We start from the raw sequence: 26,307 nt of genomic DNA on the forward strand, positions 1-26,307 counted from the left end.
GGCCTATTCATTCTCATTAGAGACACTTGTTGAAGATAGAAGAACAAAATATCATATTTCTAGAAATTCAGTCATCAAAAACCTTGAAGTCTCAGCATCTTCAGATGATTTACACAGCGGAAGAGAGCACTTTCATTAGGGCGATGAATAAACAGGAAGAGAGACGAGCAGAGTAGATGAATGAAGTGTAAAAGAAGAGGATGAGTTTCTACTTGTAGAAGGTCATTTATTGAATAAAGAATCACAGTGAGAGTACAGAGTGTGGTTGGATCCACACCTGCGCCAGTAAATGCCGGCCTGCTCCCGAGGCAGCCAGCATACCCACAGAAATTTTCATGAGAAGTGTGGTTTTGTCAGTGAATGTCCTCAAGCGAGAGGTTATAGTGGCAGATTAAGCCAGTCATTCATATCCCATGATGCATCCGTGCCCCCTTTGCTGATCCGTATAATTGACAGATTTTTGCTGGTTTGCTCAGCCACATGGAAAGTTAAGAATATGAACATTTTTATTGTATAACATGTTTTTAACACCGGATGTGCATTTTGCTGATTAAATGGAAAATAAACTGATTAAAGTCAGTGCGACAAGCCATTTGCAACCTATTTTGTTTGTAGTGTGAAATATTTATGAATGAGACAGGATATTTAGTGAAAAAAATGAAGGAACTGATTTTGCATTGAATTTGTATTCAGCTGAATGATGAAGAGTTACAAACCAGAATGGAGCTAAATGGATTCTGGTTTTAAAATACTTATTGGTTTTTAGCTGTACCATTTTTTTAACTTATGTTTCTAATGCCATGACATTAAATTATCTTTCTTTCCCTCTCTGTTGTTCTCCAGGTTTAGCGATGATAAGGGTTATGTCCTGTACCCTCAAATTGGGGATCGCCTGGACCTCATTTGCCCAGCGTCTGAGCCGCCTGGTCCCCGTGCCCCCGCCGAATATGAGTACTATAAACTGTACCTGGTGTCGTCACGGGATCAGGCAGACAGGTGTGAAGTGACTGGAGCCCCCAACCTGCTTCTCACCTGCGATAAGCCCAACAGTGATATGCGTTTCACCATCAAGTTTCAGGAGTACTCGCCCAACCTGTGGGGTCACGAATTTAAAACCAATCAGGACTACTTCATCATCGGTGAGTGCGATTTCAATCGAAGCATGTCTGTTAACACACATCAAAACTTTCGATTATTTTGCCAAGCAACTTTTAATTGTGAAAAGGTTATCTGTATATAATAGACTTACTGTACACTTCATTCAGTCCATTCAGCATCTGCCCTTGTTTATTGTTTTAATCAGTGTTAGAAGGAATGGCATGATGGTGTTTCATCTCTGCGTTTATATTGGGTTTGTTTTTAGTTCAGGCTAGTCGGTTCTCAGCGAAGTCGCAATCTTCTGCTGGGATTTGGCTGGTTGTGACTTTATCAACTGAAACCATCTTGTGTTGGGTTGTGTTACTGGGGGTTGTTTTTAAAACAGTGCACAGTAGCATGGAGGGAATGAGGCCAATGTAAACGGAAGCCCGTCAATATCAACATTTCAGAAAGTAGATTTGACACAGGAAAGTGATGTCCTAATACGCTTAGACCCAAAACACGCAATGGGTGTGTTTTTAGCATCTATTGGCAGAATTCCTCCAGTCATAGAATACCTGGAAAAGTAAGTGAATTCTTAAAGATTTTCAGATCTGGCAAAGTCATGGAGGTGTAATAAAAAGTTAGGGAAAAGTCATAGAACTTTATAGTGATTATATGTTCGTTCACTCTAGTTTGGTGTCCCTAAATCCTCAGTTGAAGCACACTCATTTTTTTTTTGGTCATTTTTGACATTTGTATATGAAAAAGTATACTACTTGTCACAAAACCTGAAACTGCATTTGCAACCAACATTTTAATTCCATAATGTAATATGGTTCCAAAAAGGATATTCAGCTGGAAAAAATGTAAGTCTGGGCTCAATTTTATCCATCAGGAAATTATTTGCTCATGAAATTGGACATTAGTTCAACCCTGGTGTGTACAGATGAATTATGCAGAATAAAACCATGTGTATTAAGAAAGTAAACAGAGTAATTTTTTGAATGTACACTACTGTTCAAGAGTTTGAGGTCAGTGAGATTTTTGTTGTCGAAAGAAGTCTGCTATGCTCGCCAAGAGTTTATTTATTTTATCATAAATACAATAAAAACGGTAATATTGGCAAATATGATTACAATTTAAAACAACTCTTTTGTATTCTTTAAATATTTTGAAATGTAATTTATTCCTGTCATGGCAAAGCTGAATTTTTTCAGCAGGATTCCTCCAGTCTTCAGTGCCAAATGATTCGTGATCCAAAACATGATACATTTGAATTTTAAATAGAAAACTTTTGTAACAGTATATACACACATATATATATATATATATATATATATATATATATATGATCGGAGATGCTCAATTGATACTAAGGGGCCCAAAATGTGCCAAGAAAATATCCCCCACACCATTACACCACCACCACCAGCCTGAACCATTGAGACAAGGTGTCAGTCCTCTGTCGTGTGTGTCATGTGTTCCTGCCTTTTGTGTCCATATCTGGTTTGTTTCCGGTCCTTGTCTGATGTGATTATTAGTTCATTCTTGTCTAGCCGTGTTTGACTGATTATCCTGTGTATATTAGTCCTGTCTGTTCTGTTAGATTTTGTCTGGTCTACTCGTTACCCCCGGTGTTTCCTGTTTGTAAGCCTTGCCTTGTCCTGCCATGTCTTGTCTTTAGTCTTCAGTAAAGACTATTATTTGAGGTTATGTCCTCGTCTGCGTGTTCCTGTGTCCTCCTCTTGTGTGCACCGTGACAGAAGACCAGACCCAACAGTAAGCGGCGCCCCTTCACCTCGTTTTGTTTGTTAGTTTTTTCTAGTTTTTATTTTATTCCTGTGTCTGTCTGTCCCGCAGCTATTCCAAGCTAGCCGCTCACTCCAGTCTGCCGTTCGCGGGAGATCACGCCGCCGTCCGTGGGGAAAGCCAACCCACCATCGGCGGCTCCCCCAAGTCACGCTGCCGTTCGCGGGAGTCAAGCCCGCCGGATCGCCGCTGACTCAATGCCCGCCGGATCGCCGCTGACTCAGTGCCCGCCGTTTGCGGGAGGTGAGGGCGCCGTTTGCGGATCATCGAGCCCGGCGTTCGCGGGAGATGAGGCTGCCATTTGCGGATCATCGAGCCCGCCGCTCGCGGGAGATGAGGCCGCCGTTCGCAGATCACCAAGCCCGCCGTTTCGCGGGAGTCAAGCCCGCCGGATCGCCGCTGGGTCTAGACCCGGAGGGCTCCTGATACCCCCTAATTTCCCCAGGGAAATTTTGTGGGGGTAAAAGGGATCCGGCTGTAGGGGCTGGGCCGAGGGGTCCGAGGCCAAGGCCTCGAAGACCATCCACCTTGGCCTCCGATCTGTCTGTTCCGCTCTGGAGTTTCCCGTGCTGTGTTCCGGTCCGTGTCTGTCCTGAGGGGCCTCCAGAGCGCCCACCCTCCCTCCCCGATGGAACTGTTAAGGCTCGGGACGAGCCTTTTGGGAGGGGGGAGTTATGTCAGACTTCTGTCGTGTGTGTCATGTGTTCCTGCCTCGTGTCCATATTTTGTTTGTTTCCGGTCCTTGTCTGATGTGATTATTAGTTCATTCTTGTCTAGCCGTGTTTGTCTGATTATCCTGTGTATATTAGTCCTGTCTGTTCTGTTAGATTTTGTGTGTCTACTCGTTACCCCCGGTGTTTCCTGTTTGTAAGCCTTGCCTTGTCCTGCCATGTCTTGTCTTTAGTCTTCAGTAAAGACTATTGTTTGAGGTTACGTCCTCGTCTGCATGTTCCTGTGTCCTCCTCTTGTGTGCACCGTGACACAAGGCAGGATGGATCCATGCTTTCATGTTCTTTGTGCCAAATTCTGACCCTACCATCTGAATGTCTCAGCAGAAATCGAGACTCATCAGACCAGGCAACATTTTTCCAATCTTCTATTGTCCAATTTTGGTGAGCCCGCGTGAATTGTAGTCACCGTTTCCTGTTCTTAGCTGACTGGGGTGGCACCCGGTGTGGACTTCTGCTGCTGTAGCCCATCTGCTTCAGGGTTCGACATGTTGTGCGTTCAGAGATGGTATTCTGCATACCTTGGTTGTAACGAGTGGTTATTTGAGTTACTGTTGCTTTTCTATTATCTCTAACCAGTCTGCCCATTCTCCTCTGACCTCTGACATCAACAAGGCATTTTTGTCCACACAACTGCTGCTCGCTGGATATTTTCTCTTTTTCGGACCATTCTCTGTAAACCCTAAAGATGGTTGTGCGTGAAAATGTCAGTAGACCAGCAATTTTTGAAATACTCAGACCAGCCTGTCTGTCACCAACAACCATTCCACGTTCAAAGTCACTTAAATCCCCTTTCTTCTCCATTCTGATGCTCGGTTTGAACTTCAGCAAGTCGTCTTCACCATGTCTAGATGCCTAAATGCATTGAGTTGCTGCCATGTGATTGGCCGATTAGCAATTTGTATTACCAAGCAATTGAACAGGTGTACCTAATAAAGTGGCTGATGAGTGTATATAATCTGTGAAAATGTGAATCATTTGAACAAAATAAGAGAGATCATACAAAATGCATGTTATTTTTTATTTAGTACTGTCCTGACTCCTGAGTAAGATATTTTATATAAAAAATGTTTACATATAGTCCACAAGACAAAATAATTACGCAAATTATTAAAATAACCCCCTTCAAAAGTTTGGGAACCCTTGGTTCTTAATACTGTGTGTGTGCTTACCTGGATGATCTACGACTGTTTTTTTTTTTTGTGATGGTTGTTCACGAGCCACTTGTTTGTTCTGAACCGATAAACTGAGCACTGTTCTTCAGAAAAATCCTCAAAAATCAAACATTCACTGATGGTCCAGAAGGAAACACAATGCATTAAGAGCCAAGGGGTGAAAACTTTTGAACAGGATGAAGATGTCCAAATTTTTCTTATTTTGTTGAAATATCCCAGAAGACAAATTAAGTACAATTTATCTTGTGCTTCAAATTCCAAAAGTTTTCACCCCCTGGCTCTTAATAGTTGTGTTTGAGTCCCGCAATTGTCCTCAGTGTGAAATGATGGATCTCAAAATCATACAGTCACTGCTGGAAAGGGTTCAAATATGCAAAAGATGCTGGAAAACTGAAGAATCTGCAGGACATGGAGGATTTTTCTGAAGAACAGCAGGCAGTTTAACGGTTCAGAGCAAACAAGTGACTCGTGAACAACCATCACAAAATAAAAAAACAGTCGTAGATCATCCAGGTAACCACACACAGCACAGTATTAAGAACCAAGGGTTCCCAAACTTTTGAAGGGGGTTATTTTAATCATTTCCGCTATTTTTTTGTCTTGTGGACTATATGTAAACATCTTTTATGTAAAATATCTTACTCAGGAGTCAGGACAGTACTAAATAAAAAATAGCATGCATTTTGTATGATCTCTCTTATTTTGTTAAAATTATTCACATTTTCACAGATTCTGCAAGGGGTTCCCAAACGTTCGTATGCCACCAAATATATATACCACAAACTTTTGAACAGTATATATTTTTTAAATATATTACTTCCAGTGATTTGTACCTTTTTTATGGAAATCTCTCCTAGAAATTTATTTTAGAAAAATCATGGACTAGTCAAGTAATTTGATTGGCTAAAAGGTGTTTGAGCCCTTATTCATGAAACAGTGAAACAGAAAGGTTGGAAAAGAAAGAATGGATGACACCAAAAAGAGAGATGATGGCTGCATAGATGTGCCATATTTCCTTTCACCAGGGTTAGTTATCAGTCAAAATTTTATTCATACTTTTCAAAACCAGATAATGATCTGACCCGCATTTCAAAAAGAGGAGATAATAGCCGTTGGTGCATAGGAGCCTTAGGTTATATTTTGTGTTTGTTTTTATGACGTGCAAAGTGTGTGAAGGTGTGGTGGGTGTCTTGTGTCTAACGTTAGCAGTTCAGGTCTCACAGACACTGTGTCTCTGTGATAAGAATCAAACTCCTTCCACTAGCTTCTTAATGGGCAAACAAGTGTGAGTTTTCTGGTATGTGGGCGTCAGGAAGAATCCAGGGCTCTTCCGTGTTCTTTTAAGCCTTAACATAGGTGTCAGTGACACACACGCACACTCACACACACACACACACACACACACATGCTGCAGGCTTTATCGTTGCTCCAACAGGCCCAACGAATCGATCGACAGGCTGTGCTTCAAATGCAAGGTCAGAGGCACACACACACACACGCTGCGAGATGAAAAAAGATAGCGAGAGAAACCATCAAACAAGCGTCCACACGGAAAAAAGGAGAAAAGTGATTTTAAGGGTCATTGAACATTTAATTTAGTGTTTATGTGTGTGCATACGTTTTAAAAATAGTTGTGTGTGCGATTCGGGTGCATTTATACAGCATCTGTCATGACCGGTTGATGTTCTATTTTCCAAAAGAGTGCACATTTGATGGCTTCTGACATCTTCATGCCCATGTGTTGGCGCATATGTGTGTGTGTAAGGGTATGTGTACATTAGAGATTTAGACCTTAGGGAGAATGGTATTAATTAACCTACCTTAACATGCGCTAATTTATTCAGCCTAGCTCAAATGAGCTGGAACAGGAATGATTCATGAAATAGAGAGAGAAAGAGAGAGTGTGTGTGTGTGTGTTTATGTGGAAGAGAGCATTGACAGGTCATTATGGCTGCTCCAATCTCGTTGTCTAATTATCACATGGGTCATGAAGACACCCTTAGGTCACTAATAACAGTGTTTACACATTCTCAAACACGTGCATTTAAAGGGGGGGGGGGGGGGGGTACAATGCCCTTTCATGCATTCAGAGTTGTTTACACTGTTAAAGAGTTGGATTCTCATGCTAAGCATGGCCTAAGTTTAAAAACAACTATTTGGAACTATAACAGAGTATTTCTGTGCCAAAAATCTTAATTCTGGGTTCGTACAAGTTTCAGAGAGTTTTTTTCGATCGTGGCTCTTGCTGACGCAAACGACGGTGGAACTCCTTATATGGGCATTTCTCCCGGAAGAGCGCGCCCATGCACACATCGACCAGCGCGAGAGCACACCCATCAACGAGCTTCAGCACAGCTAGGGTGACCACCTTTTGCGGGACAGTCACGAAATTGGGAGCTTTGTCCTGCATCCTGCAAGACGTAAGCTGCGTCCCGCATTTCAATTATGTATTCTGTTTTTAATTTTTTTTATCCCAGAAATTGAAATACCAAAATAAGAAATACATTAAACACTGTGACTGGCATTTAAAAATTCATTTGCACAGCCGTCATGTTCTAGCTGTGAAAATAACCAACTGACGCAGTCGCAGAGAGGGATTTTTCCGGTGATGACGACTGCATGGACAGCGCAAAGGATGTGCAGACCTCAGTCATCATGTGCTCGAGCACCACAGATGGAAATGGTCGAGCAAACACGGAAAAACACGATATTCTCCTTTCATTAAAAAAAACAACAACAAAAAACGATTGCAGCTTTCAGACATGACTTCTCATTTTAATAGTTTGTTTGAGGTGGTTTCTATGGTGTTATTTTATTGACAAGTGTCCAGAGCGCATTATTGTAATGCGAGAGCGCAACAAATGTATCCGTTCGCAGGATTCTCTTCGCTCTCACACAAGACAGATGCGCTCTCTCTCTCTCGATCAGACATTAGGCCTACGTGTGTGCGCTCAAACCTTATTCTCTCCCCTGGATTTAATGTTGCCAGAAGCGCAACCTGGAGTGTGGGCAATGGGCATCCATCGGCAGAAACATAAATCGGCGCATAAGACAACGGATGTAATGTAAATCAGTATTTAAATCGCATAACAGTAGTAAATGTATCTGTCTCACATGTGTCCCACATTGCCCTGCAAAATCACATCTACTGTCCCGCAACAGATCTATTGGCAGGTGGTCACGGGACTCGCTCGGGAAGAATGTCTCTAAAGAAGTGTGTTTTTGGTTGTGAAGGAAAGATAACCCGTTCAGCTTCCCAAAAGAACCCAGCGTTACGTAAACAGTGGATGCAGTTTGTTTTTCGGGGCAGCAACGGAGTTTCTCAACTGTGTTTGTTGACGAACGTTTTATAAACAAGGCTCAGTTTGACGCTGGATTTGCACATAGTTTGATACTGAAATATGGAGCAGTCTCAGCTATAAAAGATCCTGATCATGATTCAGAACTGCAGACGGAAGTGAAACGGCATCAAATGTCTCTTTCTGCGTCCCAATGTGCCTACTTATACTACGCCCTTAAAGTATGTACTCTTTTGGTGAAGAAAAAGTACACACTTTTGAGTGTGTAGTAGAAGAGTAGGCAAGCTTTGGGAGATACTATCACGTCACACAACTGCGTCTTTAACGGACCGCTCTGTCGCACCTATTACATGCACCATGTCACTGTAAACTGGCCTGTCAATCATCTCGTCACAGTTAACATCCTCCACATTTAATTTCATTTAACTCCCTACCGTATTAGAGAGAAAAGAAGTAGCTGGATGATCTGCCAGTCGCGGGTCTTTCATGCGTAGAGCTCTGCTCATATTTTCTGCGTAATGATGCATTTAAAAGTTAACGACCAAATGGATGTTTATAAAAGTTTTTCTAACGCGTTTTATACGTGTTTGTAGTTCTGGACCGAATCTTTAGCCAAAGCGCAATGGATTGTGCGCAATTTTAGCCATTAGTGTGCACGGATCAACACTTCAAAAATGGCCATCCGGGGACTTTTGGCATACTACTACGATTGGCAACATACTATGATTTGGGACACACTTATTGTAATCTCACATACTATTTAAGATGGATAGTATGAACACTGGGACGCAGGGTCTGTTTTGTTGGCGATCGGCGCTCAAGTGCTCGTCACTCTTTAGCTCCGCCCACGGCGCGCCTCCAGGAGCTCGGCTTTTTTCGGAGACAATCGTAAAGCTGTATCTTTCTCTTACAAATATGATAAAACTAAAAACTTTTTGAAGATATGAAGGATGCAGTACTACTCTATAGGTACTCAAGATTAACATGAGTATGGGTGAAACTATGTGTTATGTTCCCTTTAAAGCAATAGTTCACCCCACAGCTTTAATTTATTTTGATTTCAGGTTTAGTTTGACTATTTTTAGTGCTTAAACATTTTATTTTATTTTATTTTTGTTTTTATTTCTAATTTCTAAGATTTTCATCTGGTATTTATATTTTATTTTATTTCAATTAATGAAAATTTGTAAAAATTTGAACTTTATTATCAGTTTTTAGTTTTAGTTACATAACAATAACAATAACACTGCATATCAGTTACCACTCAATATTTTAGTTTATTTTAGTTTAGTTTAATCTGTATTGGGCAGCATTGAATATTTTTAAAAGCTAATTTTAATAAATGCCTAAATTCACTTTTAAAACTGCTTATTTTATTTTTAGTGGGGTTTATTTTGTATTTTTATTTTATTATTTTATTATATATTTTTAAACTACAGAATTTTATTATCAGTCATTTACTGGCCATATTTTAATATCTATGCATAACTAATTATTTACAATTGACAAAGCTATCAGTAAAATTTGGAGAATTTAGAATTTACTATGAAAATTTGACCATTTGACAGCCCTATAGGTCACCGTGTGCTTTTGTTGTAAAGCATCTTCTTTTGTGTTCCATTAAAGAAAGTAAGTTTGGAATGACATGAGGAGGAGTACGATGACACAATTTTCCTGTTTGGCTTAGCTATTCCATTAAAGCATGATTTTCCTTGCTTTGCAGCCATTTCTGTATCTATCTTACAGCAGAGTTGCTCGTAAACACACGCACACACACACACACACACACACACATGTTGCTGTCGGTCAGCGTGAGGGATTTGAGGTACCTGACTGCGGAGCTGCTCTGGGCTTCTTATCACCGTGGCATTGCTGTGGCAGCAGACACAGACAGATGGCTAACTGTCACTCAAACTGAGAGAAGAGAACTCGAGAGGAAAAGAGGATGAGAGAGGAAGAAGAACAAGACGGACAGACGGGTCTTACCAGGGTTTGCCGTGTTTCTCCAAAGAACAGCAGCTCAGACACTCACGCAGATGCCAAAAATCTCTGTACGGTTCTTTTACGACTCTGTAAATCATCATCTTTGTGCATGTACGTGTGATGTCTTGAGTGTTTCATGAGTGTGCCATATTGTTTTGATCCGTATTAATTGCTTCTTTTATAGTGACTGTTTTAAGAAATGAGTGAACAGAACAACAACAGAGGGACAGAAATAGAAGGAGGGAAGGAGAAGAAAACACAAAGAAGAGGCGGTCGAAGAGCAAAGGGAGCGAGGGATTAAGAGAGATCTATATTTGATGAATATTTGAACGTTTTAAAGCCCCCAGACCGAAGTTTTCCCTTCTTACTGAGACAAAAGCTAACCACAAACACCAGGGAGAAGAGGAAGGTAAATGAGAGAAAGAGAGCGAGAGAGATTTTTTCACACTTAAATTCCCAGCAGCCTCTATCTTCTGCCAGCGTTTTTTGGCTGAGTTGTTTTTATCAGTGCACATCTGGCTCTTGCGATCCGATTGGATCAGAAGAAATTTATTTCGCGCCTTTAGCCAATCAGAACATTTTGGTGCAGACCGATGAGCACAACCATTCCCTGAGTGATGACAGTGATCAGAATAACAATGGCAGTAAGGATTCGAGGAACATCAAGGAAACATGCAAACACATATACAGATGAATATGTGAGCCATGCTGACCGACTGTGACGGAATGACTGATCAAATCATGCTGAACATAAGTAACATGACACACTGAAATGGATGGTGCTTAAAAATGTGTTTGTGGGTCAGGTTAGGCCTTAACTGTGATGACCCAATGTCACAAGGCATTTAAAACCCAAAGTCATGTACTAGAGATTTGATTCTGAATGTGAATCCATTCCAATTTCAATTTGGTTCAGTTTGATTCTGATTCATTTGGGCATACAGGGCACAGTTTTTGCTTACATGTGAAAGCACACCTTTTCCAAAAAATTAGAAGCAGTGCTGAAATCAGCACAACCAAAAGATGCTCTGTTTTATTTCTTTTGTACATTTGTTCTTTTTTCATAGCTATGTTTAAAACTATTATACAATCATTAATGTAATTTATAATTTCACTTATAAACTCCCATTGTAGAGTATAGGATGTTTGTGAGTCTTTTAGGGGTCATTTGCTTGAGATTGGGACTATGCTGGTTGTAGTGTTTTTGATTCACTAAAATAACTTGTTCATAAGAGTCAATTGTTTGTGAATTCAACCCTTGTTACTTTGACTGCTTTTGATTCACTAAAAGAATCGGTTCTTAAGAGTCATTTATTTGTGTAGCTGATTACTACTGCACCCTTTAACATAAAGATTTTTAAGCCATTACTTAATGAGACACGGCTTTCTATCTTTTCACATATAATTCAGACTGAAAAATCAGGTAAATTTTGCAGGTAAAAGCTTATTTTACTGATGGGCTGTAGAGGCAGCAGCAGGTACATCGGCATTGAAAAGCAGTGCAGAAAACACTGACAGAGTAATCTTGGGACTTCAAGAATGTTTGTCAGCGTCGCTCAAATAAAGATCGTGACCAGTGTTGGGTGTAACGCGTTACTAAGTAACGCGTTTCTGTAATTAAATTACTTATCCACTGAAAAAGTAAAGTAAGGGATTACTGTTCATTTTTAGGTAATTTAATTACAGTTACTTATAAAGTACTTGCGTTACATACAGTAAATAATTTCAACAGTTCTAAAAGCAATATTGAATTTGAAATGTAAATTTACCGTCTAAAGATATTGAATGCAGCGGCTTTAACCCTCCGCGTGCGGGTGCGTTCACTTTCAGATTTTCCTGATTCACAGAGAAACCTTAAATACTCAAATCAGGGCCGGCACCAAGAGGGGGCATTCGCGGGCAGAGTTACGGTGCCCCCCACTTTCCATCCTCTCCCCTTCTTGCTGAACGTGATCGTTTCGAAAGCGAAAGTGAAACCGGTAAAACAGCGCACATAAGAAAGCGAATGCACGCTTTAGCGAGCGTCAGAAACTGCACGCAATCACAGATGGAGGTGCCCTGGCGCCGGCTCTGACTCAGATACATATAAGGCTAAAATCAATAGAATCTAAAAATCTTGAAGTGTCTACTTGACACTTGAACGAATTCAAATTAAAAACTAATGTTTCTGATTATGCAATCCATATGAAACTAAAGCAAGGTACAGTCTTTCCCGTGTCTGAGCTCATTATATGCAGTCACCTGCGCGCATATGCCCTCACCTAGATACAAAAAAAAAGTAAAATATTAAGAAAAAAAAACATCTAATATTCATCATTTTTGAAAGAAGACCTGCTATGATAAATTTACCTCATAAGAACAGCGCGATCTGACATTATTCAGCAGAGAAGATCATTTCTGTAATTTATTCTTTCAGTTAACGTGTTATTTTGACATAAACCTGTACAGATTTTACTAGTTGGGCTTTTCCTGAACATCTTGCCAAACTGAAATGTATTGTTTAACTTTTAAGCCTTTTTGTTATTCAGATATTTTGCAGAGTATTTCTATTTGTTAACCAAAGGTGGTTACATTTTTTTCATAAAAATGTTTAAGTATTACAGTTGTTTTAAAGCTAAAAGGCTAAACTATTCTATGTTTGACTCGAATTGAAAGAATATAGAGTTTAATTTCTATTAAGGTTTATAGGGATTTTAAGATGTAGCCTAATTAGCGATTTGAATAATTAAGTTACTTATTGAGTAACTAAGTTACTTTTCAGATAGAGTAATTAGTAAAGTAATTTAAATACAATATTGATGAAGTAATTAGTAACTGTAATTAATTACTTTTTGAAAGTAACTTACCCAACACTGATCGTGACTAATCAGAAAATCGAAGTTTTTGCCCAGCTCTAGCACATTCTGTGGAACAGAAGGAAAAGGTTTGGGTTTAAAGAGTCTGTTTGTGGAAAGTGAGTAAGTGAATGTGTCGGGTCGCCTCACCAATTTAGGTCAAGAATCAGAGCAGAACTGCTTATGTGTCTGTGTGTACAGGTTTGGCTATACTTGTCAGGTGCAAATTTTTTGAAAAGATCCTAACAAATATAGTACAACATGATCAAAACCAACTTGTGAGGACATTTGAAGTCAACTTTTTAGGGGATAGTTTAACTAAAAATGCAAAATCAGTCATAATTTACTCACCCTCGTGTCCTCCCAAACCTGATTTACATTCTTCTGTGGAACAAAAACGAAGAATAGGATTCCATTTGTTAACGTTAGATAACTACGTTAGTTAAAAGTGAAAAAAACCCCCTAATGCATTTATTAACTTAGGTTAAGGTTAATTTAAAAAATAACGAATGTGTTATTTAAATAAGAAATTGTATCTGTTAATGTAATGGAACTGAGCTAACATGAACTAACAACAAAGAGTTGTATTTTTATTAAATAATGTTTACGTATTTACTTAAAGTTAGTCAAGGCATTAACTAAAGTTAACTAATTGGACCGTATTGTAAAGAATTACCATCTTCAACAGTGCAACAGTTTTTACAAATACAATGGCATTCAGCGGTCATCATGTTTGAAAATGTTTCTGTTTTGCGTGTTTTCTGCAGAAGAAAGTCAAAGTTTTGCAAAGACATGAGAGTGAGGGGAAAAAAAAAATTAAAATGTACTTTTTGTATAAACTACCCCTTTAATTTTTGAAAAAGGCTTGCTGATTTGTTTCTTCAAATTTACTAATATTGACAGATTTGTGTGAGGGCTAAGTTTAAAGCCAGGCTCACACTACAGGAGTTTTAAAATCCTAACCGATAATGAAATCTGGCTGCAGCACACACATAAGGAGAATCTTCGCAGATTTTCTTCCCTCAAATCTTAAAGATGCACACACTACAAGATATTATTAAGATTATCTTGTCAGACGGAGCGCCTCACGTGATCTCACGCAGCAGCTTGTCAGCAATATTTACCTATGTTAGCTAGCGTTCTAGCAGCTTTCTGCACTCACCCGGTACGTTCAAAACTGAGGCGATTTCACCCCAGCTCTTCTCTTTCTCCTCACGGTTGTGATATCTTTTTGACACATTATACAGACAGTGTTACTACAAAACTTCAAGAAGCCGTTTCCTCCGTCTCCACTATCAAACGGAGCCGTACAGCAGCTGTTTTGCAGTCGTGCATTGGCTATTGTGAAAGTACTGACATAATCATATAGCCGTCATCATCCTGATTTAAATCCGAAATATCAAACATGTTTGATATGATCGGGGTGGCCCCAATTTGTGTGCGAGCAGATCGGGAGGTGCAAGGTTCGATCTGTGAATGCCTCACATTACCAGATAATCCACGCCGAACATCGGGACCGATCGAGGTGCTCAACAAGATTTTTCCTCCGATTCTCGGGGAGAGGAAATCGGGGCTAAAAATCCTGTAGTGTGAGCCAGGCTTTAGGTTGCAGTTTAGCTAATTTCATCACTTCTGTTTAAATCCTTTGAGATATATTGAAACAAGTGTGTGTGTGTGTTTGTGTGTGTTTGGATAGATGGATTGGACAGATACTCCCCAAAGGTCAGACAGAAAAAAACCCCACACTAATTGGATTCCGACTAGTTAACATTGTGTGATTCATTTAACCTCAAATGCACACACACACACACACACACATAGCCTCCACTTTCTCTCTCTCTCTATGCAGTAGTAGACAAAGCCGGCATTGTGCCTGATTCTGCTGAGGAACCACTTGTGGAGGGATGTGTTTCCCGGGAACAGGGGGGGCACTTATCCAGCGATCACCATGCCATTGACCCTTGACATCGCCTCACTAGCCCGAATGCAGAAACACGACGACATGGCCGCAATTTAGTGTGCGAGATCACGCAAACATGACCCGTTAATAGCAATAATGAACAGAGAGCACACACATATGCAGACAGTGGCTTGTGTGTGTGTGTGAATGCACAGTGGAAAACAAATTATCACTTTGATATTAATTCACACGTGAAACACATAATAACCACACATACAAAATCACACACAAGCTCATGTTGTAAATCTCTTTAGATCATCTATTCATCAACCACACACTCGCATGACAAACACACTTTTTGGGTAAACAGACTTTAGGCAGAGAGGATGTTTACTGTGTGTGGAGGGAGATTAGAGTTGGTGTGGGATTGGGGGTTGACCAGCTGTCCACGGAAGAGACAGATATAGAGAGAAATAGTGAAATGTTTGCTGTGTGTGCTACTGAAAAAGCAAGAAAGTAATGAAAAATTCTGGTTCAGATTCTGATTCTACTTTTTAATTCTGGTTGAATAGTCAATGTGAAATCAAAGCTGACTCTATTTACTTTCTTAATGCGCGTTGACATGTTATTCCAAAGAAAGAAATGTTTGTCCTTGTAATATTTCATCAAAATGTGTTGACTTTCTCTGCTTCTGAAATGATTTGCCTTTTCAGTTGATGTCACTAGTCATTTTGTTTTCATATGTACACTACCATTCAATGTTTCATTAAAAAATATTACTTTGAATTTTTAAGTATGCAAACATTCATGCATTAAACTGAAGAAAAAAATCTCAAATAATAATTTCAAATAAATGCTGTTCTTCAGAAATTTCTGTTGATGAAATGATGAGAATTACACACAAATATTAAGCAGCACAACTGTTTTCAGCATTGATAATAATAAGAAATTTTCTTGAGAATCAGGTCAGCATATTAGAATGTTTGCTGAAGGATCATATGACACTGAAGACTGGAGTAATGATGCTGAAAATTCTGCTTTGACAAAAAATATAATTTAAAATATATTGAAAAAGAAAAGAGGTATTTTAAATTGAAAAAATATTTCTCAATGTTACTGTTTTTAGTGTATTTTTGATCAAACAATTGTTGCCTTGCACAAGATTACACATTTAAAAAAACAACAAAAAAACAATGTGGATCAAATAATCTACAGTTGTTTTTTTTGTTAAATATTCTGTTTTGCATGGAAATCTGACACATTATGGAAGTAAAATGGGTTGTAAATGCTTTCTGTTAATGATTACATATGATTCTGTTAATGAATTGGACTAGACTGATTGTGCTGCATTTTTGTCTATTTTCTGGTTGAATAAGAGTTCTTATTCCCAAGTTTATTTTCTTCATTCCCAATCCTAACTCCTCTGTGGATGCATTAATCTCACCGTTCATTTGGCTCTTTCCTCTCTGCTCTCATTTGTTGTTCCATCTCTTTCCAGATCTTCATCCACTCATCTGTCCCTTAGATAAATCTTTTAATCTTAGTTTACTTATTTTCTTTTAAGCTAGTGTATCTTACCAGCACAAAGTAGTTTCTTCCCCTTATCTGACCTCTTCTGTCGTCTTTCCTTCTTCCTACCCTGTTTTGGCCCCCATTTTTCTTTTTGGCAGATTTCTCATTCTGCCGTTCTTAATGCCAAAGCCATAATTCACCAAGCGCACTGGCTGGTGTGCCAAGATTTTAATAATCGTTAAAAATGCAAAGCCACACTGGCATTTTTGAGTGTGTGTGTGTTCAACTCGCCTCACAGTGCATATGAGCATTTCAGCAAAGCTCAAAACTCACTGATAGTAGAGTTCACTCACAGAGTTCTCTAGTAGCATTACACTGAGAGCGAGTGATGCGACACAACTATAACTTGTTATGATCATCAGAGATGTCTACCCTGAAAGTACATGAAGTTGCTTCTTTTTTTGCATTGTCTGATCCACTTTTATCTTATTTAGCGATGAACCAACCACAGTTGACTTTTTAGATGATTTTTAGTTGTGGGTTTATCTGAAATTGGGTATAACCAAACAAAAGTCTGTATCTTTGAAAGATTCAGTGTCATGAACCTTACCAGCTTTGGCAAATCTGGCCACGAGTTCTTTCTCACTTGTGCTCATTATGTTTTGTTTCACAGCAAACCTGTGCATGGCAACTCCCTGAAATTGCGTTAAGCCAGCTAATCAGATTTTAGGTTGCTAATTGAAGAAAACTCTGCCTACTTTTTTATGCAACATAGAGATTTGGTGTCTACACTTTAAAGGCTTAGTTTATCTAAAAATGTAATTCTGTCATTATTCTGTCACCCTCTTGTTCCAAACCTGTATGACTTTCTGTAAAATCAAATTTTGAAAAATGCCTTGTGTTTTTTGCTATAGACAGTAGTGTTGTTGTTTTTTTGTGTTTTTTTTTACAGTAATGTAGTTTTGGACCCCATTGACTTCTGTTGTATGGACAAAAACAGTACAAAAAAAACCTCTTCAAAATATCATCTTTTGTTGTCTGCAGAATGAAGTCATACAGGTTTTGAATGAAATAAACACGACAGAATGATGACAGAATTTTTGGATGATCTATTCATACTGCTCTTTGAATATCAGCATTAAGTCATCCATTTTGCTTTGCTTTTTTTGTTGTTGGCTACAAACCGACCACTTAGACAGGAAGAGACTTGTAAGTTTTGTAAACATGATGTTCCTGTGGGACAGATAAAACCTGAGTACCCTGACTTCCTAAAAATGCAGCTTGCCAGTTTGAGAAACTCTTGGCAATATGCATCCATCCGTGAATCCGGTCGGACCGTCTGAGGCTGGGATTATTCCTGTTATAATCAACGAATCTGTGAAGCTTGAAGCCGAATGCTGAAAATAGAATAGGACAGAACCCTAACATCACCACAGCCAAGGCAGATGAAATCAGGCGTCGTTTAAAAACAAGACATTACGTTCTGTGCTATGGGTTAATATGCTCTTCTGCTGACTAATGAGCTCTTTTGAGTGCTAATATTCCATCCATATATTTACAGCTGTGCGAACGAGTTTATTAATATGGAGTAGAAGATGCATGTCTCAGCTGGGTTTGTGCCACCGCACCTTCTGCTCAGTGTGTGGAGCCTGTTCCTCCCCTCTGAAACCAGAATTATAATGCATGCAATTAAGGAGTCTAATTAGGGTAATTAATTCTGTGGGAGAGAGGAACCCAACACTCCTCCATTCACGGTTATAGATCTGACTTAATCCCTGTGCCCTACACTCCAAACACAAAGCTGTCTCAGATAATGGGGGCCAGGGACTCTCTGTGTGTGTGTGTGTCTTCTCTCAAGCTAACAGACTGCTCTCAAACTCAAAGGCTCTGGAAACTCCTCAGGCATAGAAAATGAAGGAAATGGGGAAAGGTATGATATAGAAAATTGTGAACGACTCTTTTTGATGATTCATTTGAATCGATTCACAAAGCAAATGTAACAGAGAATTTTGAGTAGAACTGTGAGGTAATGAGGATCCAATACTACACTTTATTGGAGCATGTTGGTAATTTTATCGACCAAATGACTTAACCAAAGAAATAGATTGAACAGCAAACTAGATTAAATACCTTAATCAAAGTAGATTATAAAACGTTATCAAAAAACATTGTGATAAAAGCAATATTTAACCAAATAGACTTCTTAGAACTCTTTTGATTGATGCCTGCATTTTGTACATTTATTCTCTGAAAGATTAATTTATTTGAACAGATTTTGTTCAAATGAATCAGAATCTGCAATATTAAGTTGGTGTGAGAGAGATGTGTGTGAGAGAGATTTTAGATGATACCTCAGTGGGTCCTCAGTGAAATAAAACAAACTGGCGAATACATTTTTTGAACCAGTTTGTCAAAAGGATTTTTAAGTTAAGAATCTAGCTGCATCAGTTAGAACTGTTTGTGTGTTTGCTTAGATGTTGTATGTGTCTATATCTGTTTGTGACGTACACATACATAAGTACATTTTGAAATGTACGTGTGTGTTTGTACTGTATGCCCACAGTGGGAATTGTATTTTTCAAACGGTTCACTAAAATGAACTGTCCAAATTATTGATTCATTCAAATGAATTGGACAGATGGTTACATTTACGTCTTTTTTGTTTTTCTGTGTGTGAGGAATTGTAGCTTTTGTACATCTGTTTATGTCTGTCCTCAGTGGAAAATGAACAAATCTGTTTATGTGTCTAAATGAACTGAATCATTCAAATTAATTAGACGTCCCATATAACTTGTGTTTGTGTGTCTGGTTTTTCAAAAAGAAAAATATGTTTCAGAAAACTGTTCAGTCACAGACAGAAGAAAAGGCTGTGTTTGTGTCAGAAACTATAAACTATATTAATCTCTTTTTTAAATGCTGTCTATCTCTTGTTATATTTTTCTCTCTCTTGCACACACACACACACACACACACACACACACACACACACATACATTAAGATCCAAACCCCTTAAATATACTTACTCATCCTGTCATTTTAGCAAAACCAGCACGCTCTTGTTCACACAATGTGACTTTGGATAAGCTTTAATAACTCATTTAGTTCCTTTACATAAACACAGACCAACACTGCCTTTTTTCTTTCTGTCATTCTTTCTATCGCGCACTCAAACACATCCAAAAAATCTTCCTCCCAGCTGTCCAAGCCCTCATTCTTCTATTCCTGCTCCAGTCTGTGAATCCACAGAGGACAAACAGACAACAGAAAGTATGTCACATTCAGCAAATCAAACCACACAAACAAGCCTTAATCAAACATATTTCCTGTCACAGTAGAAACACACACACACACACACACACACACACAGATTTGCACACAAATAGTTATCCCTTTCATTCTCTTTCCCACAATCCATCATCTCTATTTCGACTTATTCTTTCTGTCTATCTCCCCCTTTTTCATTCGCTCTCTCTCTCTTTCCCTCGAGCCCTATGCAGGCACAGATGTCAGGATACATTATTCCAACTGGCTACCTCCCATGTTTCTCCTATTCCCTTATCTGTTACATTGGCTCTCTTTTCCCCTCTATCCTTTGCTCTCCTGGTGATGGTGATGTTTGGGTTTTTGTTTGTTTCGGATATACAAATGATAAAAGAAGAGCTAAAAACTCGATAGGCTCTCTCACAGAAGGCGAACATTTTGTCCCTAGTTGGTCTCTCAATCTGTCTGTCTCTCTCCACACACACACACACACACATGCATGGCCAGTGAATTATGGTTGGCTCTAGAATCTGTCAAGCCTTAAAGTACTCCAGATGTTGGACTGTGTGTGTGTGCGGTTCTGGCTGTTCTGTCAAAAAGAAGGGCCAAAGTGGCTTCAGGTTTTTTTTTTAACCTGTGTGTGTGTTTAGAGACTTTATTTCGTGTTTGGCTTCTAGGCACGCTCACACATACGAACACAGCTATAATCCCTGCTTTGCTCGTTTGGCAGTGTTCTGCGTGCTTTCATTAGAACCTGTAATTAAAACGACAGTGAAATGTGATTACAGTCTTTAAGATGTTCGACTGTGTTCTGCACACACTGAAATAGGGTTGGGGCGGCACGATTGTACATACTGTGCAATGGTAGAAATGTGTCAGGCGGTAGAGAACCTGCAGTACTGATTTGTGAGGTCGAATACTGTTTTTTGTATACATACAGTATGTAAATATGTACGTTCAAAAGTTTAAGGAATGAACACTTCTGTTCAACAAGGACACACTCAATTGATAAAAAGTGACAGTAAAGACATAATGGTACAAAAAAAAATCTGTTTCAAATAAATGCTGTCCTTTTGAACTTTCATCAAAGAATCCTGAAAAAAATGTATCGTGGTTTCCAAAAACTTTTATACGGCACAACTGTTCTCAACATTGATAATGGTTAGGAATGTTTCTTGAGCAGCAAGTCAGCATTTTTGAATGATTCAGAAGGATCATGTGACACTGAAGACTAGATGACGGCTGAAAATTCAGCTTTGCATCACAGGAATAAATTCCATTTTAAAATCTTTTAAAAACATTAAAATATCTTACCAGTCCCAGGATATGTATGCCTTTTTACAATGGCTCTCGTGATTCATCCAGTCATGTTTGTTTATTATTTATTGTTAATCTTTTGTTTTAAACTTTTTTATGATCATTTTTGCACTATTATAAATTATCTTATTAATTTGCGTCCATGAAGTTCTTATAAATAAATAAATAATCTGAAGTGTCTTATCCTATTAAACATTTTTGTGTGGTTTTCAGCAATTATTTTGCAATATATACCATAACAGTTATACAAAATGATTCATGATCCACCCACCTCTTCACTGAAACCACTTTAGCTGTCCCCCCGTTTGCCCGTGTGTTTGCCGTTTGGCTTTGATATGACCCAGAAACAAACAGTCCACCAGAATTTTCCGCCACACTCTCTGCTCTGTTACTCCTCTCCTGTTTTTTCAGTCTCATACTTGCCAGCATCTTTCTTAATATAGCAACCCCCTCCTTCTCTCTTTCTCTATCTCTTTATCTCTCTTTCTTTCTCCCTCTTGCTTTCTTTCACTGAATGCCATTTCCTTCCTCCCTTCAGACCATTGACCCACTTCCCTCTTTTCTTGCTCCTTTTCTTCCTCCACATTTTTGTCCTTCACCTCAACAACTTCTTCGTCTCCGCTCTTGAAGTGAAAGTTGTCCGGAGGGCAAACAAATGTTTTGCCTGTGTTGCGTCAGCGACGTGTTTCATGTGGCAAGGCTAATTTAACAAGTTGTTGAGTGTGAGGTGCAGCAGGTCAAGGTGGAGTCTAAGAATGGATAGATAGATAGATAGATAGATAGATAGATAGATAGATAGATAGATAGATAGATAGATAGATAGATAGATAGATAGATAGATAGATAGATAGATAGGTCATTAGAATGATAGATAGTACAGACAAACAAAATGATAGATAGATAGATACGCAAGTACGTACATACACACACAGGCAGACAAGCTTATGGACGGATGGATGGATGATATTACAGATATCTAGGTACCCATAAACAAATGTTAAGTGTCAAATGCATTGATCTCCCCCAGTCCTCTCTCACTCTTTCTTTCTCTTGTCTTTCTTTAATTAAAATGAATTGGATGTTTAGGCTCATGCAGACACAACTCATCCGGTTTGAATTGAACCCACACAGTGTAAGCAGATATATCCAGATTCCTGTTGCAGTACACAAGCACAATAGAGCCACACGCACGCTCTCCGCTGAGGTCTGCACTCAAGCGCTGTTGCCCACAGACATGACCCAGTTAGGTTGGATGTCCTTCCTCCTTTCTGACCCACATCCTCACTGTCAACCCGCCACTCTTCCAAGATTACGAAAGATCCGTGCCTGAACGCCGATGACGTTCGTTCTGTAACCCCACATAACCTAGGAGTCCTGCGGAGATATCCCATCATTCCTTGCCAGCATCTTTCTCTTGTGTTCTAAGATGAAGTGTTGCTTTCTAAAATGCTGCAGTCTGGAGAGACCTGTTGCTAGAACTTAGGCTAGTGTATGTTTGTATAATGCATTATGATATTCTTTATTCATTAAAGAAGAATGCATTATTTTATATGCAAGTCTTGCAAATAATGCACATTGTAATGCAGTACATATTTTGATAAAAATCTGAAACTACAGTTTACTAATTTACAATTGTTATATTTTGTTTAGTTATATTAACAGTTGCACAATTTGGTTCATCATCGTTAAGTTGGTGTAATATTTCTATATTATGTATATGTATATAAAAAATGTAAATATAATATAAATGTAGGGGGCAGTCGTGGCCTAATGGATAGAGAGTTTGACTTGTAACCCGAAGGTTGTGGGTTCGAGTCTCAGGTCTGGCAGGGATTGTAGGTGGGGGGAGTGAATAACCAACACTCTCTCCACCCTCAATACCACGACTGAGGTGAGACCCTTGAGCAAGGCACCGAACCCCCAACTGCTCCCCGGGCGCCGCAGCGTTGGCTGCCCACTGCTCCGGGTGTATGTTCACTACTGAGTGTACACTTGGATGGGTTAAATGCAGAGCACACATTTCACTGCTGGTTATACTCTGTATAATTGTGTATGTGACAAATAAAAACAAATTATTATTATTATAATTATTATAATTATAAATTATTATAATTATTATAAATGTGTATATATAATTACAAATTTTATATACATGTATATATATATATGTATATTTTTTAATTTTCTCTTTATTTAAAAGATAAAAAGGGAATAGGATGATGGCTCAATGTGTGTGCCATTGCATCATGGCTCTGTTGCACCAAGCATGTTCCATCAGCTTATTTAATTTGTTTTGTATTATGTATTATTATGTAATATATTTAGAGGCTTTATATGCCTTGATAGTGTTGATATTAATACAGTAGATTCCACAGCTGATTTACAGTCCAGCAGATTTTACAGTCTGAACAGGATTAGAGCTGTCTGATCTCATTACATGAGCCACCAAATGCTTTATTTGTTTACACGCTTATTTATAGACTCATTTAAACCTTATTTGGAGGAAAGGATAAGGGATTTTTCAGATCTGTCTCTGTCTCTCTTTCTCTGTGACCTCTGCCCTCGTAAGCTGCTTTGTTCTCTCGGACACTTGCTCTGCTGCAGTTTTTATTTGTGTTGTGTGTTTACTCATACAGGCTGATGGGCTGGCAGCTGGAGATAGAATGGTTAAGAGATCAGACGGGTTAAACTTAGTAGTGGTTCACGAGTCTGCCTGGCAGGCCTCCAGTACCAGCCTTCTCTTAGTACTGGACCACTGGAGCCTTTAACCTCATACTCGCTCTAACACACTACAACATCCATTTACAGCATGGAAATGCATGCGCTGGCAGTGCTTGTGGTGTCATGCTTGCTTTGGATTCAGCTTTGTGACTGTAAGAGTGTGTTTTCGTGTGTATATAAGAGGAATTATATGTGCTCCTTGCGTGTCTGTAGTTCGGTCCCCCTGAAGAAGCACATTATCAATGAAGGGCGCTGTGCTGCCCCGGGGGCCAATCGAGACAGGAATGACCATAATCTGTCTGGATGGGTACAAACGTGAATAACTGGTCACAAATGAAAATGTCATTAAGCATATAGGAAAGATTATGCAGGGTTGTAACCAATAGGGTCAAAGGTGGGAATGACTCTAGGGGTCCACAGGTGCAGAGGGGCCCACAACAGTGTATTTAATGCATTTTATGTCAGAATATGGGAAATATTGCAGGTTCAACTCAAGTTAGCCTCAACTGAGTTTTTCTGTGGCATAATGTTACCACATTATTACCTCTCTGTCCATTGGAGGGTGTGGCCTAATGGATAGAGAGTCGGACTTGTAACCTGATGGTCATGGGTTCGAGTCTCAGGTCCGGCAGGGATTGTAGGTGGTGGGAGTGAATAACCAACACTCTCTCCACCCTCAATACCACGACTGAGGTGAGACCCTTGAGCAAGACACCTAACCCCCAACTGCCCCCCGGGCGCCTCAGCATTGGCTGCCCACTGCTCCGGGTGTATGTTCACTACTGTGTGTACGCTTTGATGGGTTAAATGCAGAGCACAAATTCTGAGTATGGGTCACCATACTTGGCCACACACCACTTCCCTTTCCTTTTCCACAAAAATTAATAAAAAAAATTAAAAAATATAAAATCTTGATTACAAATGAAGCATTTACAATGCAAGTGACTAGGGCCAATCTCTAACTGCTAAAAATAAATTTCAATTTTTTTAATACTTTCAATAGAATAGCTACATAACAAACCCTAAAATAAAAATAAGAAAACGCTATAACTTAAATAATAAAGTATAGTTATAACAGAAGAAAGTAAGTGTTTTTTTTTTTAGAGCTACAGAATTATAAAATAATGCACTACCATTCAAATGTTTGGAGTTGGTAAGATTCATTTTAGTTTAATTTTGAAGGAAGTCTCTTATCTCACCATGGCTGCATTTATTTGATCAAAAGCGCAATTTAAACAGTAAGATTGTGGAATTGAACAAATTTTACATTTCTATTCAGTTTTCTCCAGTTTTACTCCAGTCTTTATTGTTACTTCAGATTTTATTCTAATGTGCTGTCTTTGTTGAATAGAAAATGGAAAAAAAGAAAAAAAGATATTTTTTTAAACAATAAAAGTCTTTACTGTTGCATTTGATAAATTTAATGTGGCCTTGTTGAATAAAAGTATTGATTTCTTTCATTCAAAAACATTATTACTGGCCCCAAACTTGTTAACAGTAGTGCACAATGCTTTAAAAACCCTCTAAATTCAAAAATAAACAACTGACAAGTCAATTTATTTTTTTGTTGTAATTATGCCACAAATGCTGTCGATTGAGCTTATCTTGTATTGAACCAGCAATATTCCCTAAAAATATTTAATTCACAAATTAATTAATATTTCAGTCTATGGTCTCCTGAGAGAAGTATTGAGAAATGTTCAGTTTTGTAGTACTTCAGTATAAGTGGGTATCAGAAAATGTATTGTCCTTACATTTTGTTAAAAAAGGCCAGCTCAATATACAGTCAGGAGGCCCAGAATTCCTAGCTTTGTGTGCGGGGAGGTGATTATATATACACTCTCGTATGTCATTTATGTTTTAAACATGTTTGCTTTTGACATCTGTATTCTAGTGTTACTGTGTGCGTATGATCATCTGGGAAATTATGAGCTGCAATTATGCACTATTGCCAAAACTGTCAGTGTGATATACTCGTGCCTACCTCAAGAGGCTCCTTAATCTGTCCTGCTCACACATACACACACACCATCTGATGCTAGCCTGTGCTGCTTTATCATTGACTCACACAGGGCCATTTATAATGACATTGCGGTCTTGTCAGACACGTCAGGGTGAAAGTCGTCTACAGCACATGTTGTCTCCGTCCTCTTGTGCCTCTTCTGTGGATGTCATAAACTGACCAATCAGAGCGTAGAACACTCCGCTCAGAAACATTAAGAGAAGTGGCATCAAAATCTGCATCCGTTTCGACATCAGCAGCCATTTTCCCTCATGAATTGCTATTGTTTTGTTAGATAACGGCATAAATTGTGCCTCGCAAGAACTTTGTGGCGTTTCTCCTACTTTTAAAGTTACTGGAAAACATTTTGATTTCGCGCCGGCGGTGAGCCTTACGTGGCACCTTTTTTTTTGGTGAATTTCTCCTATCCTTTCCTCTTTTTAGCTGTCAGCACTCTCTTAATTGCTTATGAAGCCTTCGTTAATGGCTTAAATCAACCATATGAATGTGTTGCTTCTGATTTATTGAGTCTTATTTAGTTTCAGGAAATATAAAGTGTGAGCCAAAGGTTGAAATAGTTGGCTGAAGACAGCAGTGCAAATCTCTCCTGGAACACATCATATTTCACACTCTCACGCTAACTTCATGTTTTGCTGCTCAATAATGAATATGTTTTGAGATTTGG

General features: G+C 38.9%; 1 protein-coding gene across 1 annotated transcript in view; it reads left to right on the forward strand.

The window, feature by feature from the left end:
- The window catches only part of LOC306845255 (ephrin-B3-like), an 87,916-nt gene that overhangs the window by 41,990 nt on the left and 19,619 nt on the right, over positions 1–26,307 (forward strand). Inside the window, exon 2 of the mRNA XM_079377945.1 lies at positions 844–1,139. Coding sequence (XP_079234071.1) covers positions 844–1,139 — 296 coding nt within the window. The remainder of the gene's footprint in view (positions 1–843; positions 1,140–26,307) is intronic.

This window comes from Barbus barbus (assembly GCF_936440315.1).
Source record: "Barbus barbus genome assembly, chromosome: 1".
NCBI classification, from domain to species: Eukaryota; Metazoa; Chordata; class Actinopteri; order Cypriniformes; family Cyprinidae; genus Barbus; species Barbus barbus.